This window comes from Sipha flava, unplaced genomic scaffold (assembly GCF_003268045.1).
Source record: "Sipha flava isolate LNK unplaced genomic scaffold, YSA_version1 203_pilon_pilon, whole genome shotgun sequence".
Taxonomy (NCBI): domain Eukaryota; kingdom Metazoa; phylum Arthropoda; class Insecta; order Hemiptera; family Aphididae; genus Sipha; species Sipha flava.
This window is the reverse complement of record NW_020272799.1, coordinates 750,843-772,779: the sequence shown is the minus strand read 5'-3', so window position 1 is coordinate 772,779 and position 21,937 is coordinate 750,843. Positions and strand designations below refer to the sequence as shown.

The 21,937-nt window shown below is 26.6% G+C and overlaps 1 protein-coding gene across 3 annotated transcripts; it reads right to left on the bottom strand.

The window, feature by feature from the left end:
• Positions 1-7,337: 7,337 nt before the first annotated feature.
• On the bottom strand, positions 7,338-19,514 carry LOC112682415 (meiosis regulator and mRNA stability factor 1). 3 transcript variants are annotated; one of them, XM_025553010.1, is made up of 27 exons: positions 19,243-19,514; positions 17,839-18,015; positions 17,246-17,670; positions 17,042-17,185; positions 16,828-16,988; positions 16,637-16,760; positions 14,886-15,058; positions 14,343-14,443; positions 14,139-14,277; positions 13,920-14,064; positions 12,762-12,888; positions 12,584-12,696; positions 12,391-12,531; positions 12,150-12,323; positions 11,910-12,088; positions 11,610-11,844; positions 11,340-11,521; positions 11,062-11,273; positions 10,764-10,987; positions 10,313-10,636; positions 10,044-10,199; positions 9,633-9,851; positions 9,347-9,553; positions 9,013-9,283; positions 8,780-8,922; positions 7,520-7,763; positions 7,338-7,438 (listed from the first exon to the last, which is right to left on the bottom strand). In XM_025553010.1, the coding sequence occupies exons 2-27, from the start codon at positions 17,867-17,869 to the stop codon at positions 7,395-7,397; spliced, it is 4,638 nt and encodes a 1,545-aa protein (XP_025408795.1). In that variant the 5' UTR covers positions 17,870-18,015; positions 19,243-19,514; the 3' UTR covers positions 7,338-7,394. The 3 variants fall into 3 exon arrangements, with proteins under 3 accessions (XP_025408795.1, XP_025408796.1, XP_025408797.1); XM_025553011.1 differs by lacking the exon at positions 10,044-10,199 and having other exon boundaries at positions 19,243-19,513; XM_025553012.1 differs by lacking the exons at positions 11,610-11,844; positions 11,910-12,088; positions 12,150-12,323.
• Between the last annotated feature and the right edge of the window lie 2,423 nt (positions 19,515-21,937).

Here is a 21,937-nt window from a genome sequence, read left to right as displayed (position 1 = left end):
TGGGTAATAATAGTGATCAATAAGATTGATCCAGCAGCTGTATGGAAATGTCATGTAAATAGTTCTTAAAAGTAATTTTTCTCTTCTCTCAATAATTTTTGTACGCATGAGGAAAAAAAGCTGATCAATCGGGTAAAAAAAGTAAAATTTGTAAAAACAATTTTTTCACTAAATCGATTTTAATTATGTAGTCATAACCTAAAAGTAATGTTACTTAAAAAAATGTAGTTATTTACTAAATCATACCTATCAGTAAGAAAGCAGTAAAGCTAGAGGTGATCATAAATATTATATAATACCTAGTGTTTAATAGGTATAGTTAGGGTTGTAAATTTGAAATATTTCATAATTGAAAATTTCACGCTTTATGAAATATTTCGATGAAATATTGAAAATTATTTTTTTTTACGTTTGAGATAGTGACTTAAAATTTCATTTAATCAGTTGATATTGTATGATATCGTTTCGGTACAATCTTAGGCTTTCCCATTTAACTTGGTATAGTCTATCAGCTGCCTATAAATAGGTAACGACCACAGATATGTTTAATATTAATATATATATGTAGTAATGACAAAACCGACGCATTATTATTAACAGCAGCTATTTTTATGACATTATTCGTCTAATAAGTAATGGTTCTAGTTAGAGTCTCGTTTTTGTACGTGAATATGAATGTACGTGTTCACGTATACCATGGATCACGTGAATGAATCAAAATAAATCACGCATGGTTAATACACGCCACTAATGAAAGCTTAATCACGTGAGCACATGAATTAATATATTCACGTGAATTGGCATTAATCGAAAATATGATTGTATAAAAATAGTTATTTATAAAACAAAAAGAGTTTGTTAATGATACCTACATGGTGGTCATATATTGCATTACAAAAACCGATTTTAGGTACTTTTTATTTGTTTGTATTTTATTTGTAAATGTATTTATAATTTTATTGATTAGCTTCATGATATTTTATTGAACTCTGTAGTGCCCGTCGCATGTGACTTATCTAGTTGGATAAGTAGTGATGTGCCGGGAAATCTTTGTGCTCGTGGCAATTCACGGCGTCCGGTTGCAAAAATAGAACTCACACACTGATACCATAATTTTGATTGAACGTTACAAGTTACAATTGAAGCGCTCGGCCGAACAACGGGACAAGCGCCAATCTCGGCAATATTACGTTTATCGGTGGAGTATCGAGGCACGAGTACAATTTATTGTATATGTTCACTACCGCATTGAAATTACAATAAAAATAGATTAAAAGGCAATAATAAGCAATAATAAGTTTAGTTTTAAGTCGTGGAAATGGTCCGTAATATTTTAAACGCCTCCATTGTAAAATGCGCTCAGTGGCACTTGTCCCGTTGTTCGGCCGAGCGCTTCAGTTAGTGATAGGCATAATCGAATTATTAGTAATCGATATATTGTTATAATCGAGTTATCACTCGAAATTTTCAATTGATATTAGTAATATTAGTTATTACTCGAATAGTAGGTGATCGATATATTTTCATAATCGAGATATCAATCGAAATAATTACGCAAAATGTTCAATTAATATGATAACTTGGAATAATTTAAGTTTGTTATTAGTCGGTATTCTTAATAGTCAAAATTATCAATAGAAATAAAAAAGTGCATAAATCATAATCTCATTTTTTATTTTTTTTATTTAATCGTTAACCTGGCAAATTATTTTAAACATTAATAATAATAGTTACTAATAAATTTAACAATTGTAATTACTGAAATAAATTTAAATTACTATTTAAAAAAATTATAAAACCTAAATTTTAATAAATAGGTAAAGAACTAAAGACTAGTGAACAGTGTCGACTGTTAACGCGTGCTAGCGAGTACAAAATGAAACAATATTTATTTATATCGAGTAATGACAAATATTATTCATTCAATTGTTTACGTTGTTCGGAGTTTTGGACTTAGGATTCTTAAAATAAAGTTTCGAATAAGGTACCCAAATGACGAGTACCTACTCGAGTTACTATAGTTCGAGAGAAAAATCACTCGGTTACATAATCGATTATTATCAACAATCAAGTAACTCGATTATTTTCACACGATTATGCCCATCACTATAAAAAAAAATAATATTCTGTGGCGTACGACAGTATAATGTGATAGAAAAATAATTAATACTTCAATTCTCTGTATGCACGCCGGCGTCGATAGGAGCCGACCGATGGCGACTAATTAGAAAAGAATTACTAATTTTGTGGGAGTGGTGTGTGGCCCGCCTCTGATAACGATGCGCGACGCGGTGCGTTCTCATTTGAAAAATAGTATAGTTACAATTGTACAGTCGTTGCCAGATAAATTGAGACGGCGGCGGCGGCGCTTTTCATTAAGTGTAGCCCAAACTAGTCGCTGATAGTGTGGTGCAAAGGTCTCACAGTTAGCTACGACGCGTGCAGTTACCAGTTCGAACCCGGCTTAGTGCAAAAAATTGTCTACAGAATTTTCTGTTCTCTCTCCCGTTCTGGTTGCCCTACACTGCTAAAAACAACTAACCTAACCCGGTGTGTTTTGACCGCGCAAGCACTCCAGTCGTATCAACAATATTTGTTTATAATAATGCATATAGATGTTGTTATTATTTCATCATATTATTAATATTATGTATTATTATTATATTAATTATATTATTTTACAATTTCTACTTTTTGTTCTTAAATAAAAAATTATTATTGGAATATATGATTTTAAATTAATATCGTAAAATATTTTTTGTAACAATAGTTGGTTTATTGATATATTTTCAGTAATAATATTGAAATACGGAGGACCACTGGTTTTCCGTTATCGCGCCGTCGCCGTCGTCTCAATTTATCTGGCAACGACTGTACAATATACAATCGTAAACAGTTGTCATATATACATGGGCGTAGCTAAAATTTGAATCAGGGAGGGGCAAAAACATAAAATGATTAGTGATGAACTCGTAATTCAAATAATCTATAGATAGACCATTGGATAACACATAAAACATTAAAATGATTACACGTGTAGATATCACTCGGTCCCACTAAACTATTTTTAGAATTATATCTTATTTAATTTTTGATTTTAATGTAAAACTTACACGTTTAGTATAAACAAATATAATTCAGTTTGAGGCGCAGGGGTGGGCTAGTGCCAACCAGTACCACCCTCGCTACACCCATGCATATATACGAATAAAAATTCCTATATGTATGTAATGAAATCTCCTTTTCATGACTATCGATACCTTGATAATAATTAGATATTAACGTAGCATACGACGCGTTTAGCTTGCATGCAAACTTTAAGTGACCGTATTCATTAAAAAATAAAAGTTTTCTTGATATAAATGGTGAAAAGAAAAATGTGGGTATGGGATTATGCCAAACCTGAAGGTGATCGCGCCTTTTACGATTTATGTGACATTGATGGTAACAATGAATATTCTTGTGTAGGCGGCACCAGTGGCGTAGCCAAGGGGGGGACTAAGGGGGCTATACCCCCCCCCATGGGCCGTGTTTATATGTATAATGTATCTTGACTATTTAATAGAATCAATGGATGCTCGTTTTAATCAAAGGCTTATTGATGTTATGCCACTTGAAGGACTTATTCCGGCCAATTTAAATATGTATGACGATAAAAATATTATAAAAACTGCTAAAATATATGTCCAAGATCTCCATGATGATACCTCAACTACAATCAGAGCTAACCTGTTCATATGGAGGCAACAATGGAGTCAAAATACTATTCCAAAACCGAATTCTGCTCTTGATTCACTCTCTCATCACACCAATCTTCGACCTAACATAAAAATACTTTTACAATTATTCGCCACGTTACCTCTTTCACTCCGGAAAGAACGTTATCAGCACTTAATCGCTTAAAAATTTTTTTAAGAAGCACCATGTCGGAAAACAGACTGAATGGGTTAGCTATGGCTAATATAAATAAAAAAGAGCAATTCGATGAAAGTGAAATAATAACTGAATTTGCCAGAAATTCGCCTAAGAGGATGCAGCTGTCAGAGTGGAGCAAGTGACTGAACACTGAAACCAAAATTATTATTATTATTATTATTATTATAAATTATATATTAATAAATATTTTTAAAACTATACTAAAATGCTTGAATTACGTTTAGAAACTTGTTGGTAGATAGTGAGGGGAGGGGTTAAGGCTAAATTCTCATATCCTCTCTTACCTTACTTATCCAAAAAAGTAGTTAGCCCCCCCCCCCCATTTAAAAATCCTGGCTACGCCACTGAGCGGCACTATAGGGTCTTTAATAAAACATTTAAAAAGTGTTTATGGTATTAAACCACCACAAGAATCCATAGAAAAGAGGTAATTAATAAAATATATTTTTAATTATTTATTGAAATAAAGCATTATATTTTTACTGAAATGAAACAAAATTTTTATTTTTCACTCAAATTATATATTTTATGAAAATACATTTCTTGAAATTTTACAACCCTAAGTATAGTTGATATAGTTACAGATATATTTTTTGTTCGTATTTAAAAGGACACCGACGGATCGTCATGTTTACAAACTTGTTTACAGCTTCATCTATATCTAAATTACAAGCAGTATTTGATTCTACGTTGATAGACATTAAATCATTTATTCTGTCATTACACATTGTCGAGCGCAAAAAGCCTTTTTTATATTTTTTAGGACAAGAAGCTTTAATTAAAAGCTATTTTGTATTAAGTAATGTGAAAATAATTAAAAATAATTTGAGAGTTTCGATAAAATAATAATAATTGTTTTGAAGATGATATGATCGGATTGTTTTAACACAGATTTTGCTGATTGGAATTTAATAGGAATTTTGGCTTTATTTATATTAAAATATGTGAAATGTGTTAAATAATATTCTAAAATGGTGGAATTTGGATCAAAATATTCTAGACGTAAAAGATTAAAAATGTGGAAAATTATAAAAAAGTTTTTAATTTTCAGTTATGAACTGTATCTATATAAATTATATAACATAATGCCCGTGATTTTGCTTTTAATTCAAAAGAAAAATAAAATATTTATTTAAAAATCAAATATATTGACCAGTTAAGCACTAGCTACTATCAATTATTCAGTCTAATAAATTTATAAAGTGGGACTAATTTCTACAATATTGGATTTTAAAAATACGCAAATGTATTTCCTGCGCATTCCAAATGATGCCATTCACGTACATAACTTTCTGTCGTTTTATAATTTATATTTTAAATTATACCGTTTTAATAAAAAGTTAAGTAAATCATATTTTATTCCGTACGTTTGTTGCGCTGATAATATTAGATTATATTTATTAATCGTAAATAAGTCATTAATGGTGGTATCACTAATTCTAAAATGTAACATAAATATACTTGTACACTTTTATGAGCATATTTATTTTTTTTTTTTACTAAGTATATATTTCTAATTCAGTTTCATCCCTAATAAATGGCCTCTTGAAATGGCTGATCCACAGTTCCCTGACTCTGGATCCGCCCCTGCAGTTAATAATTATTAATTACAATTACTATTCTTTGCAATTTTTCAGCATTAAATTTTAGGTGACTAAGCACGGACACAAAAAAATTGTAGTTTCACAATTATATTGATACGGGTTCACAAATAAATTACAAATTTTGATCGTGATAAAATAATTGGTGTTCAATAAGTTGCTTTTTTTCACCATTAGTAATAACTGAATGTTTACATTTAGGCTGGGCATATCTACACAAAATATTTCAAAAATAATTTCTTTTAAATGTTTTAAAGAAAACATAAAATACACTGATCCCATAATTCATTTCCCTATGCACATAAGGACTAATTTTGTTGATAATAATACAATTCTCTTGAAATTATATTTTAACGTAGAAATAATTAAAAAATAAATTGTTTAGACTAAAAACGTTTATTTATATTTTATTTAAAAGATTAAAATACAGACAATTATGTCAAAATAACATTGTATACAATGTTTTTGTAATTTTATTTTAACTATTTGTTCAGTCACAATATAGATATTGATAATACGTGTATATTTAACTAATACAATGTAGTTTATCCTATAAAAACATAATATTTTTTATTACATAGGATTGAAATAACATCAATTACAACACTATAACTACAATACTAAGGCTAATTTGATTCCATGATAAATATTAAGGAATACAAAAAAAATTGATGTAAATATATTTAGCATAGTTAAAGAAAAAACAAGTGTACAAAAAAAAACTTTAAACAATACTATTTAAGTATTAAGAAAAATATGATTAAAATATTAATACAATTCCAAATGGAGTCTTGATTAGGAGATTTTGATTAACAGGTCATAGATATTTTCCTATTAATACTCATGACTTAAAGCTATTATTAACAAAAAAAATATCCAATAAAAAAAAAACTTCATCAATTATAATAACAATAATAATAAACAATTAAGGTATACACATATATTTTTAAAATAATATGTTAAAAATATTTTATATACTATTAATATATTAGTAATATTCAATAGTAAATAAGTAATTACCGAAATCAGTTAACAAAACATATATATATATATATATATAAACAATATAAATTAAGATATGAGATTACATTTTAAAAATCATAGTAAAAGTTAATTTTACTTTTATTCGTTTTGTGTTTCTTGTTGGTAATAAAAAAAATGTATACCCACAAAACACGAAGTTTAAATATTTATTTTATAAATGTTATAGGCTATATTAAATAAATAACAAAAAAAAAAAAAAAAAAATTAAATTAAATATTTTACAAAATATATATTTGGCATAAATGAGCACAATCTATTTGGGAAAATATTTCAACGAAATGTTTACTTTTTAAATATTTAAAATAAATTATGCAATATGTTAATTTAAATTAAACCAGCCTAAATCACTTTAAGCAATATTAATTAATCTGAAATTTTGAAAAAATTAAAACATTTGATATTATATCACATATTATTAGAATTATTAACATTTTTTGTTAAGTTAAATATTATGTATATGTATATATATAAATATATTTTTATGATATAGTTATGCAATAAACATAATATAAATTAAAACATCTAGTGAACATATAAAAATCAAAAGTGAGATCCATTAACATCACTTCTCCACTAAAACTAATAAACATTGTATAATGTAAATATAAAGTATTTTTTCTCAAGGAAAATATTTTGCTTAAAAATCAAACGAATAAAAAATATTTTTTTGTTATTTAGGAGTGAAAGTCAGTCCTTAAGTAAAAAAAAATATATATATATATATTAACCTATAACATATTTTATTATATTTTGTATTTATTTAAGTCTTTCATTTATAAAAAATACAGAGCATTATTCAAAGTGACCAAATTTTTATAAATGAAAACGGTCATTTAGTTGAACTAAGCATTGATTACCTAAAATAAAGGAATAATCATATAAATATATAAATCTAAATACAAAATGTATAAATATTTCAAATATAACTATATAATTACTTTGATCATTAGACTGTGTGTTACTTATCATAGGACAACAGAACTGATTGTTATTGTATTGATTGTTATTGTTGATTGTAGTGATTGGTTTGAACTTATCGCCAAATGGTGGACACAGTTCAGTAGGCATAGGCACCTGTGATGGATGAGGTGCTTGTGGTGAAGAACAATTAACCAATGACATAGGGCTCATATTAAATATATTTGGATGCAACTTCAAATCAGGAAGTTTTACTATAGGCGTCTGAAAAAAACTTAATGTTAGTATTATACAAAATAATTAATTTAACATATAAATTACATAAATAATTATTTGAATTCAGATATTGTTAAATCGCTTCCGAGAATTGATCACATGAAATAATTTTTAATGACTAAGTAAACTAAAAAAGAAAGGAGAATTCAAAAATCCTCAACCAACTTTTCAAAAGCAACATAGAAAATAAAAATGAATCATCAGCTCGGCCTATTGAAATATCATCATTTTTTAACAGTTTCTTAACGTATAAAACAATTTTAAATATTCACAATCATGTCAACATATTATCTATTTTGAATTTTTCTTGATAACATTAAACATTTAATAAAAAAATTATAGATAGTAACAAGTGTATAATATCAGTATTTGGGACTAAGCATGTATAAATAGGTTGGTTAAATTGTAGAAAACTGGTTAACAGAAGTCAACAGATTTAACACATTACAACCTATTTCTATCATATGGCCCCCAAGCTCATCATGTATGTATACACTATAAACAACATTTTTTTCTTTAAAATAAATTTATAATAATAATAATTCTATAACAAATAAATATATCTATTTATACTTCACCTTTATCACAGATAACATTTTATCTGTGCTTTTATTACAATATTTATATGTGTAGAATAAGAACATTTAAAGGAATATTAAAATATATTTAAATATTTTGTAGTTAAATCAGTTAACAAATCGCTTCCGAGAATGATCATGCAAACATTTTTAACAAGTTAAATATTTCTCAATGTTGGGAGATTTAGCTCAACCAACAGATAAATATAGATCCATATTTAAAACATCAAGTCAGCCTCGGCCTGTTATCATCATTTTCAACAAAACTTGTACTTATATTTTATTTGAATAATTAATAATATAAAAAAAGTTTTAAGAAATAAATTACTGGTTTTATTATAAAAAAAAGGTTATAATATTTTAGAAGAATTAAATTATTTTGGGGCATATTTAACTATCTGATACAAATAAATTCATAACTATTACCTTATTATTCTCATCTAACAGATATGCATTGGTTTCGTTATAACTTTCTTCATGGATTTTTGTGCATATCATAGATTGATTATTTTCTAATTCATCAAGCTTGGGTGTTTTCATAATAGTATTTGGTACACGAATACCTACGCCTATATAACATAGAAAATTTGCCTTTAAGATAAATACTAAACAGTATAATATATTCATAATTAAACTTTTCAGAGAATAAGATGTCTTACTTGCAAGTTCTTTATTGAGTTCAATATAACGTTTTGGTGGTTTGTTTACAATAAGTACAGTGTGTGAAATACTAGTTAACAATGCTATTACAGATTGATATCCATAAACAGCAGGCTGAATGGCAGTTCCAAATAAACGTAGGTAGGCAGCTTCAAGAGATGAAAACAATAATCGACCATCAGACAATAATAGTAGACGATACATATTTTGAGCAAATAATTGCAGTGTTGTTAATTGGATATATTCCTCACCAAATTTAGTTTTAATAATCTGAATATAAATTAAATAAATAAATACTCGAAAAATTGTAATCAAATTATTCAAATTCATTACATTTACTGTTTCACTAAGTTTCTCTTGGATTGTTTCTATAGTTATAGATTCACCAAACATTGTGTGGTATACAGATTGAAATTGTAAAACAGACATTTTATCATTGGATGAATGTTCCATTAATACTCGTCTTACTTTTAAAGACAACCTATGAGCCTCTTTACGGTCTACTGCGATCAAAAATAGCTCACCATGATTATCAACAACCTACAAAAATTTAAAAATTTATACAAAATATACACCCACCCTACACTGCCAGCACCAACCATCTAAATAATTAACTCACCTTTACAGCATCATCAAGTTTTTGTAATAACTCCATTAATGTTTCACATTCATACATTGATGGTTTGAGACCATAACCATACTGCCACAAGAAAGCATTTTGTAGCTGACTAATTTGTAGTGGATAAATGGCCAATGCAGCTAGTTGCTCACCAAGAACATTTTGCTTTACTTCAGTTGTTAATGAAACACGACGTTCTCCTTCCAAATCATCTTCAATCTATATTATCATTAAAAAAAATTAATAAAATTCTTAATATAAAAAATTTAAAAAACAGTCAATACATCAAGCAAAATTATAAAAAAAAAACACATATATTATCATTATTAAATGATAATAAACATACTAGAATATAACAGAACATTGAACACTTTACACATGTACAAACCAACACCAACGCTCTTAAAATACCTTAACAATATGTGGTATTGCTTCAAATAACTCAATCAACTTGGTAAATCCAAAATCAGCAACTTTACATTGATGGCCGAAATGATGATGATAAGAAGGAATGAACTTATTAAATAATAAACTACACTGTGGAGCATGACTTAATAACTCTATTACCTATATAAATTATTGGAATTTTATTGTTATATTTAAATTTATATAATCTTGTTTAAACTTAACTAGAAATGAATCTATTAATTATTTTGCTAATATAAATAAATAAAATTTACTTCTTTTGAAAAGGCTTTAGTACGTTCAATTTCTTCAGGAGTTTGCTCTCGCTTAGGAATTGCTACTGATTTTTGTCCATCTAGATGACCAATGACTACTGTATTTTCGGATACTTGTGATAATAAATCATCAAGAGAACAAAGTCCATAATCTACTGGATCAAACACACGGCCTAATGTCTTTTCGAAAAGTGTAGCAAATTCTAAAATGGGCACTTGTTTGCTTGCTACAGATTTGAGAACTCGCAATAAATCTGATGTAAACCTCCGCATTTGAGCTTTATGTGCTAATGTAATAAAACGTTTATTGCCCTCTCCAAAAACCTAAAGAAAAAAAATATATATATATACAAACACAATATAATAATTGATTAATCAACCATTATTAGCAATTGAATATAAATTAATATTAATGATACTCAATAATAAAACTGGTATAAAATTTAACTACCTGTACAATATTGGGTAATGCTTCTAATAAATCAATCAGTTTGGTAAACCCATAATCAGCAACCCGACACTGACGGCCAAAATGATGATGATAAGCTGGTATAAAACGATTGAATGACATTGTACAATGAGTACAAGTTTTTAATAAATCAACCAGTTCGCGACTCAATAAAGCCATATTATTGGCTAATGGTGGACTAATACTTTTCACACCACTTACACTAGCTATAAATTGTGATTATTTTTGATTAGTTATATAAAAATATTCATTAGAATATTCATATTCACAATAATATTACCTTCTGATTTAGTATCAGATTCAAGGGTTGAAGATCTAGTGGACATATTTCCAACATCTGAAGTTGAAGACGTTGTCAAATATTTAACACCAACACTACAGCTCTGAAGAAGTTCAACACCATTAACAGCAGTCACAATATGTTCTAAAGGAACTCCAGCATCATCTGTCTGTATTTGTTCATAAAATGCAGCTTCATAACAATCACAAATACTAAAAAATAAATTGTGTCAATTTTTTTTAACTGCTCATTAATAAGATTTTTTTTATTTTATTTACGTCGCTAAAATTAAATAATTATTATGGGATGATATCAATGAATGTAAACGCGTGGAAAATTCATTTAGTGAAACTTTCACATATGGTAACGCAGGCATTTCCAATTCAGCCCAGCCTTTATCATCAGTTGGTTTTGTCATTTTGGCATGGGATGGACAGTACGAAATTGCATCACTTTTATCCTAAATAATAATTAACAGTTATATAACAATGAAAAATGTCAAGTATATATTTTATTAGATACATAATGTTGCTATAAAAGAAACTCACTAAATGAGACATAGGCATAGAAGGTTGAAGAAGGGGTGATGGGGTATTACGATGTTCAGGATTTAAACTAATAATTCTATGATTTGGTTCTTCACTTATTAAACATACATCTTTCATTTTATATAGATCTGATACAGATACAGAAGTCATGAAACGATTTTCATACATTTCACGAAATTTGAATAAAGGTAAACGCTGTCCAGGAACTTCCATCAGTATATAAGCTATTTGAGATCTGTGCACAAATCCTCCAGAATTAAAATATATTTCTTAAATAACAAAACCTATTTTAATCTATACCTAAGCAGTGTAGGATTTTGAGGATAACCAGAATGTGCATAGGCAATCATAATTCTTTTAAATCCAATTTTGCGCCTGTGAAGCTTAGAAATAGCATACTGTGCATCTTGCTGACTAGATACTCGAACAGCTGCTGCAAAGTTACCATCGGACTGATAAAAGACTGACACGTGTAACACCTAATCCCAGATTTAATGTAAAAATAAATTTATTTAGAAATGTTTCAACAAATATCCATACCATAACATGTTCTCTGAATGTGTTAATTAATATATTTTTCATCTCAACAGAATCAATGTTCTGATCTAAATTAGTAACATGCAAGTCAACTGGATTACTTTGTTGAGTTACAAGTACTGGGTTCTGATTTGTTGGTAAATTGTTATAAGATGGAGATATAGGATGAAAGTATCGCTGAAGAAATAGAGATAAATAAAAATTGAGAACTAATAAATAAAGCTAGATTAAAATAAAAACTTACATCAGGATTTGTATTCTCCACTAAAGTTGGTGGACTTACTCTTCTAGGAACATTGATAATTGGAGGAGGTGGAATTGAAGTATTAACACCAAACATCATGTATGATGGAGGACCACCATTTGAAATAGGCCTTGTATTTCTCTAAAATTAAAATTATGTAATTAAAAACATAAAATAAAATGATATTAATTACTTGAGAATCAGTTTGTGATAATCCACTTGGTCCTCTTTTTAAAATTGTTATAGGAGCACCATTATTCATTGCTGCTGGATATCCATGCCGCATCCAATTTTCACTTTGTTTTACTAGAAAGTAAAATTAATATTATTCAATTCTTATAATTCTATAATTAAAACAAATAGTATATTACAAGGAAGGGGCTGTGTAGTAGAATTTTGGGTTTGACTGGTAACACATAATTGATCCTGGTTATCTCTAATACCAGATATTGGTCTTCCTCCATTATTATAGTTAATTGAACTTCCTCTAGCTCCATTCTAGAGTTTTAAACGATAGAAGAATTAAAATATATTTTATCAAAAATGTTTATATTTAAAATATATTTGATTCTGAATGAAGCAAGATATTTACACAGTTAATATTTTAAGAGAACTATTTGCCTGACTTAATTTGTGATGCATTAAAAATTACAAAAGGAACTGAAAAACTAAAACCTTATAACATGACAAAATACAGTTAGTATTAATGCAACTCAAAAAATAATTTTCAGCTTTTAAGAACATTTTTTTAAAAAATAAGATAATAACAATAATAATAATAATAATAATAATAAGATTAAATCACTTGATAAGTAAAAATATATAAAAAATATTTGCAGTAGTTTTTAGTTTTAATATAATTGGATTGATATATTATTAAAACTATTATGGAAATAAGAAATAATTAGTAAATGATTTTTCCATAATTTTTTTTGTACAAATAATACTTTTTATTCGATAGTATATCGTTAATTAGATATCTATAGCCTTTAATTTACACACAGTGTTAATTTAGTTATATTTTAAAGACAATTACACTATAAAACTCAAATATTAATTACTAAAGTTATTTAGATTTGCATTTGATTAAGATTTTACTAAAAATTGTATCACTGTACTAAAATTCTAAGTTTTTTGACTTTATGGAAATATTAACTATATTAATATCAGATTATTTTCATTTTCTTGTCAGATTTAAATTATTGTCTTGACAATTCATAAAAACACTTCACTGACCTATCAAAACAATTCTAGAAAAACATTTTTTATACTTAATGGTAAAATGTTATAAAATTATTAATTATCAATTATCATAAATATATTTGCTTTAAAAAAACAAATATATTAACAGTTTTTAAATATAAATTGGTAAGCATAATTAAATTTATCAAAAATGTACAGTAATGGGGAAGAAAAATATTAAATCATATTAAATAATTTAATGTAAATATAAATGAAACAAACTTAAAAAAAACCCATGTTTATATGTATTATGTTACCAACATACATTTAACAAAAAAATTACTTACTATAGGGATCTGAGGTCCATTCAACCATGTTTGTATACCTACAGAATTAGATGTTAACCAAGGGTTATGGTTTCTCATTGAGTTATCTACACCAGTGTTCATCTGAGACATTCCAAAACCACCTTTAACTTGTTGACCATACAAACTAGACAAATAAATTTAGTAAAAATAAAAAATTCAGACAATATTATATAATTATTTACAAGATTTTTAACGAACCCAAATGTTTGGTTTTCAAATGTAGCAGGAGGATTAACAGGATTTATATTGAACCTTGAATGCATATTATTTGAAGAATACTGAATGGTAGTAGCTATATGTTGTATATTTTCTTCTCTTGTCTGTACTACAGGTCTACCTAAATAAATTTAAAGATTTCATATTCAAGTTGGCCTCTATATATATATTTATATATACACATACTTATAAAACTAGTAGGTGGTGATTCTTCTTTAACAGCAAATGGTAAACTAACAACAATTTGACTATTAAACACGCGCTCTTTATTCATTCGTTTCTGAGCTCTGAAAAGTAAATAAAGTAAATATTAAATAAGAATATATTTATTCAAATTAATTTCAATAGCAAATAAAAAAATAAAAAAATAACCATGCTTTCTCAAATTTGTCTTAAAAAATGTAGAAACATAAAATTTAAACATTGATAAATAGGAATAAATCACAAATTTAAATAATTACGAAAATTAAGTTAAATATACAAAAATGAAATTATTAAATAAATTAATTTAAGCTCAATTGATTGAGCAGATGACTGATGAAAAGCATCAAAAATACTATTGAATTTTCAAGGCGAAATGTGAATAGAAATCAAATACAGGGAATACCAAAGGTAATAATGGTACAAAAATAATTAAACAAGATTGTATAGGCAATAAAAAGATATTTTGTGATAAAACTGATAAACCTTATGCCTGTTTACAATTGTTTTATCAATATCATTACTTACCTTGCAGCCATTTCTTTGGTGGGAAATCTAATTGTGGTTGAACAATTATTTATTACTCCAACACGTCCACCACAATTTTCAGATAATCTCTTTAAACGATTTCTAATTTTGGCCGGATCAATGCCACCCGGTAAATTGGATACAATAACTTCGACAGGTGTATTTCCACATTGCTAATAACATTTAAAAAAAAATGTATTCATTACATAACTTTTTATATTATTAAAGTTATATATTATATAGAGATATAATAATTTATAATGGAAATTAAAAACGGAATTTTAAGAAATTAATTTAAAAATAAGAATATACTCAATAACTCAAATACTTAATACAAAAATAAATTTAAGTACATTTAACAACTGAACTTAAATATACAGAGGTTCTGAGATTAAATAGATTAAAACTTGAATTGTTAGAATAAAGTATTTATTCAATAATTCATATCATAATGTTTTGATGTATTCTCATAATTTACTGTACACATAATATGAAAATGCATTACATATCAAGTGTGAAATTGGTATACAAATTTAATAGATAAATAAAATGCACAAATCAAAGAGAATTTTTTTTTTTTAAATAATATTTAATTAAATATAATTGTAATTACCTAATATAAAAAAATTGAATAAACAATTCTGTTAAACTATATTAATTAAATACACAAATACTCAAAATTATTAATGAAGTCTATAAAAAAAAATTAAATATTCACTGAACTCATGTTTTCTAGTAATCACAGATGTACTAATATGACTAAACTTCATTGGTAAAACATCCTATGTAGGATCCTTAAATTGAATTAGTCTAATTCATAACTATTTAAGGTTATGTAATGTTGAAAATTAAAAATGTTCTTAATTTATGCTTAATATTAAAATACTTTATAACTGATTATTTACATAAATAAAGATTGTTTTTCTATATCTTTTCTTAAATTATTTTTAAATTTTAAACAAATTAGCACTTAATTTAAAAAAATATTAAATGTAAGTATTTATCATTACTAAACTTATACAAATAGTTTCACATGACCATCAATAATATTTACTTCAAAGTTAAAGTATAATTTTTATAAACTAAATTATAATTATTATGGCCATCTATGAATAGTGTTATGTATTTAATTATACTTTTGATCCTAACTAAAAAAAAATAAATACCTTTAATACACAATTATTAAATTTCAAATTAACTTCTATAATACAATAGTACTAAGTACATTATTCAAAATGTATTATTTTAACTTGAAAAAATAACTCTTTTCCTATTATATTGCTAGCTTTCCAAATAATACTATATAATATACATTCCCTCTACGTTTTTGTTCAACAGATAATGCTATACAAATGGTATTTATCTCTTTATAACACAATTTTATATTTATTTCAATTTTAAATTCATAACATATCTTTATAATGAATCTTAAACAATGGGTAAGTTTATGTATTTATAAATTATAAATATTTTGTAGGCAAAATAACAGTTTAGCATAAACTTTTGAGTATTCAAGAAAGAGTATTAACTCTCTGCACCAAGTAATAATTTGTGATTATAATTGATAAAATTGAAAATATTCACAAATATTCACAAATAAAACATGTAAATAGATTTTTTATTAAAGTAGGCATAGTTTAGTCTAAGATATAGTTACATAAAATATTATATATGATATTCAATGTATAAAATTCAACCAATATTTAATAATACAATACTAAAAATTTAACTATGAAATAAATATCACTTACCCGAAGAGCATTTCTTAATGGTAACATTTCAACTAAATGTGTGTAATTGTAATGTTCATTGGCACACAAAATGAGACTTTCAGAACAAAGTTCATTATGTAATAATATTACATGCATTTTTTTTCTAAAAAGATGAATTTACAGTTTACAACTTTTTTTAATAGTTTAAAAAAAAGGGTAATTAAAATTACCTATGTCTAATATCACAAAGGTCAGATGCAAAATTCACATCGCCAGAAACTAAAACTACAGCTGCAGGAGAACCATGTAAATCAGCAAATCTTCTCATTGATAAACGAAGTTTCTCATCAGCTGCGTTTTTGCATACAGATGTTACATGAATTAAATTGACCTAAAAAAAAATAATATAAGTCAATAAACATAAAATATTAGACAGTTACTTACTTGAGCATCATTTAGTTCTTGAACAACTTGTGCATTTTCTTTTTTAACATCGCAGACAACAAGAAACTCAGCTTCTCGATAACCAATAAAAAATCTATCTCTTATTGCTTGGGCCACAGCTACTGCAGACCTTCCTTTAGGAACCTACAATTTATCATCATTAATACATATCAATACCTAATATTTCATTTGGCTACAACTTACTTGACAGTTTTCTATGTCCCAAAAAACACCAATTGGAGGCAAATAATGAGCAAATGAATGTTTATGTTTATAAGGAATAGAATTTGTTGAATATCCACGGGAATTATATGAAGAACGAAATCTATTGGCAGACTTTTTATTTTTTTTATATGGTAACAACTGATTATCATATCGAGGGCATTCTTGCTCATATACATCAGAATTTGAATATATTGAATCAGAGTCTGATGCAGAATCTGAATCACTGTGCGAGTATGAAGATGATGTAGTATTATTTTGAGGTAGATGTTCTTTTGGTGAAATGTAGTGCCTATTGGATAGGTGTGGTGGTGACGGAAATTTGAAATTTGTTTCTACTTGACCATCACATGAATATGGTTCTATGTTTCCAAAACAACCAATATTTTCTTGACGATTGAAAGACACTTGAAAAATATTAAAATTATGATTTTAAATAGTTTATAAAATACTTAATAGAAATTATTCATTAAGTTAAAAAATACAGCTAAACAAAATAAAAATAAATAAATTATTAAATACAAAAATTATATTTAAAATGCTGTTACAAATAAAATTTTTTGAATAATACTTACGCTTTCTTGTACACACAATAAGATGATCCATAATAGGTCCAACAACTTGAATGATTTAAAGAATATACCTCAAAACATGAGGTATTAAAGCTGCATATACAATTTTAAAAATATTTTTCTTAAAAATAGAGGTCTAAATATGAGTCTTGGTATCATTTATGTACCAACTGAATAGACCTAAAAATTTAAATTAAAACAATTAATTTCAAGTTATATAATTTAACCTAACTTTAAATGATTCTTCTAAATAAAGAGAAGAATAAAGTTGTACATTAATACTCAAAACACATTTTATATTATTAAAGTAATAAGATCACTTTAAATTAAAATATTACCCATAGCGAAATTCTGGAAATCAATCAAATAAAACATGAGATATTATTTATATAAACATCAATACTAATATTTAGCATTCACATTAGATACCTAATCAATTTTTATTTATTTATCAAAAAAAATATTAGCAATAAGTAAAATATAGTTAAAAAATAAAAATTAATAGTACATGCATATAAATTAATGGACAAGATGTTTATACATTTTAAAGCAACCAAAAACTTTTAAGGCTAAGAAACAAATTAAACCGTAATCCAAAATGATGGTTTTAAGTACAATTGTTTAAATTTTTAAAAATGTATTGATAAAACTAGAGTTAAAACACCAATGGTTAAACTTATTATAGTGGGTTCAGCTTAAGATTAAAACAATATTTTATAAATACATATATATTTCATTATAAATAAATGTTTAACTTGTTTTACAATAAAATTAGTTTTTTTTATATTAGAAAAATACGTATAAATGTTTCATATATCTTCATTTTTTACACAAAAAAAATTAAATACTAGTTAGATTACAAGTAATGTGTAGTTACTCATAGGTTACCTAGAATGTCTTAACTAAATATATATATATATTTTTTTTTTGTTAAGGCACTATAAACGAAAATAAATTAAGGTCCAAAACCTTGAGCTAACTCATAATAAATATTATTTTTATACAAATAATACATAATACAAACTTGTATACTTGAAAATTGTACATTACGATAGTCATATACTTAAGCAATAAAATGTAAAATTAGGTACCAAATCAAATAATATAATAATGATTACCTATTATAAATAATACTTACATATTCATGGTAAAATTAAAAACTTTCTTTTTAACCAACGATAAAACGTTGACAATGTGTTTAAAGAAATTAATTGTTTAAACCTAACGATGAAGCAATGGCCAAGACGTACCACAAATAATCTCATTTTCATGTATTTTATGATAATAATAACAAAGCAACAAAAGCATTTATAATATTACTGTCATCGCACTATCGAAATAAAAACCACACTGCAGAGGCTATAATAAATGCATCTGATTGATTTAAAAAAACCACGTATACTTTACCTTTTTGGATGAGATGTAATGAAATATTCGTTAATGTATATCGAGTACAATTGAACAAGTATAACAATTGAAACGGAATTTTTCTTTTTAAAAATAAATTTGTTAACTCGATGAAAACAAAATCACGAATAATGACATTGCACACGGTGTACTTGGTTGTACAGAGCACGATAGCTGATACGAGTACACATGAATACAGTACTGGGTAATGGGTAACATGAGAGGTAACCACCTAACGGTAGACGCAAATTTTAAAATCGTACAAAAACCATGTCATTATCGAAAACATCAGTTCGTAAATAATCAATTTCTAAAAGTTTTTGCGTTCAGTGTTGACGCAAGACCAATAAGTGACATGTGTTGCTCCACGCGATCTCCCCCCCCTCAAAAACCAGCATCACCACCGACAACACCGCAAGTGTAGCTATACACTATATATTACTGTTTACTTTATGATGTAGAATTTAACTTAGTTTTACCCTAATGTGGTGTTTTTTTTGTGTACTTTCACACGATTTCGACCGCAAGAATTGCTCACCTAATGAGAAGTAAAAGTTAAGGAAATAATTCTAATTGGTACTTTTGAGGTGAGGGCCATTTTTTTCAAATTTTTTTATAATTTTCAGAAAAATTAAGAAAAAAAAAAAATTCAACCGAGATTCGAACCCTCACGTCTAAGAACCGTCTATTATTATGTCGTGCATTATTTGTGCGTTTGTTCACATGAATTTGACCAGAAAAATTATTTCGACCATTACAAACATCGGGGAAAAGAATCATAATCATTTTTCATTTAATTAGGTACTTATATTTTATAATACTTCTGTAAAAACACAGAATTTATGAAAGACTACATATATTGTTGTATAAATTATATTTTCTAAATGTATTTTGGCATAATGAAATAACCATAACCAAGGGATTATTCAGTGCAAGGCAAGAGGGAATGGGCCAGGGGTGCTATTTTAAGAGGGGCGCAAATTTCAACACTACTCATGTAAAAATTTTCACGAAATATGGAAAATATGTAATTAAAACAATTTAATTTGATAAATTTGCCTCTATAAAAGCAAGAAAAGTACCATTGTGTTAAAATTAATTTAAAATCATCTAACACAATTGTATAACAAAAACATTTGAAAAAAATTACATGTTTTTATAATGCATCGATTGTTTATAATTTAAAGTAATACAAATAGTTATTAAAGGTTATTAGTAATTATTACCTTATATACTAGGTTTTTATATATGCTTTATATATCTCAAATAATTTTTTGTAAAAAATGCAAATTTTCCATTGGGAGGGGCGCAAATACAGTGATTCGCCAGGGGCGCCACCAGACCTCAATACGGGCCTGGCCATAAATGGAATTAATAAGCCAATATTAAGTATTTAATGTAAAGAAAAACAGGGAGAATCCTCTAAGTAAATCTACTAAAGAGCATTTTAGAATAACGCTCTTTATTCCCTTTCTCAATAACTTTCTGTATGACTAAGAACCTAGATTCAAAGATTTTATGTCAGCTTAAGATCTATTTGTGTTGCTACAACAAAACACATTTTCTATGTAATCTATTGTAGAAATGGATACTTGTATAAATCAATATATCTAAATTTTTGTTTTAATTGATTATGATTTAAACTACCATTTTTGCCAAATAATTTGTGGGAAGTTCAAAGGAAGTTAAATACTAACACAGGTCTTTTCTGGATAAGAATCATTTGGAAAGTTTAAAGGAAGTTCATCCGATACTAAGGCGAAACTTTCTTGGATACGAATCATTTAGGATGCTCCCAAAGACGTCTTGTAAATTTTTAGTCATTGTTTGAGTGATGGCATGGCGAAGAAAATTATCATCATTAAAAATTGGACCATGTTAAACAAATTACTCTCAACAACCGATTCCAACAGTTGTGACTCCTCCTAACTTCCAAACACATCAAACTAAACAATAAATTTCTCCTTTATAAACTCCTCTTAAAACTCATAAAGTATACAACTCTGGGGTTAGCCAAGCCTTCTAATATAAACAAAATCCAAATGTTCCAATTTTAATACCTCTGTCAAATTACAAAAGCTACTATATACTCGTATATAAAAGCTACAAGTCCACTTCAACAACCAGACAATTCCTGAGTAGTCTGGTTGTTGCACTTTAATATATGAATTCCCAGTGAAGATATTTTTTATTACATATGCAGATAACACGGACATACAATAATGTATTTGGATAGTGCAATGATTAATTATACGTGTATATTTATGTTTTAGAACATTCAAAAGGAGTCAGAATTATACTATATTTTACTACACATATATTGAACATTTTTAAAATCATAAAAAAAAAAATGAAACTGAAGTTGTCTGATAAATGCAATGGACCCTTCAATTCGACTATTACTCTCACATAAATTATGCTTATTTTAAATATATATATTTACAGATATTTTTATATATAAATTGAAAAAAAAATTAAAAATTGGTTTACTTCTTGTCACAGCATTTGTTTAGAAAATTTATAGGGAAGAATATCCGTATAAATTAGGTTCTACGGATTACTAAAACGACTACCTATTACTGTACCTACATGTCCAGATATATAATATTATTATATTACCTAATCGAATAATTAATCAATAGGCACGTAATACCAACTATTAATTCAATAATATTTATTAGTATTTAGGTGCAGA

Bases quoted from the DNA above. Each gene is read 5' to 3' on its own strand.
- LOC112682415 (XM_025553010.1), bottom strand. From the start codon at position 17,869: ATGGATCATCTTATTGTGTGTACAAGAAAGC. The intron at 12,324-12,390 runs GTAAGTTTTTAT...CTATTTCTTCAG, and splicing joins TGGAGAATACAAATCCTGAT to CGATACTTTCATCCTATATC. The intron at 7,764-8,779 runs GTAATAGTTATG...AGTTTTTTTCAG, and splicing joins TGTTAGATGAGAATAATAAG to ACGCCTATAGTAAAACTTCC.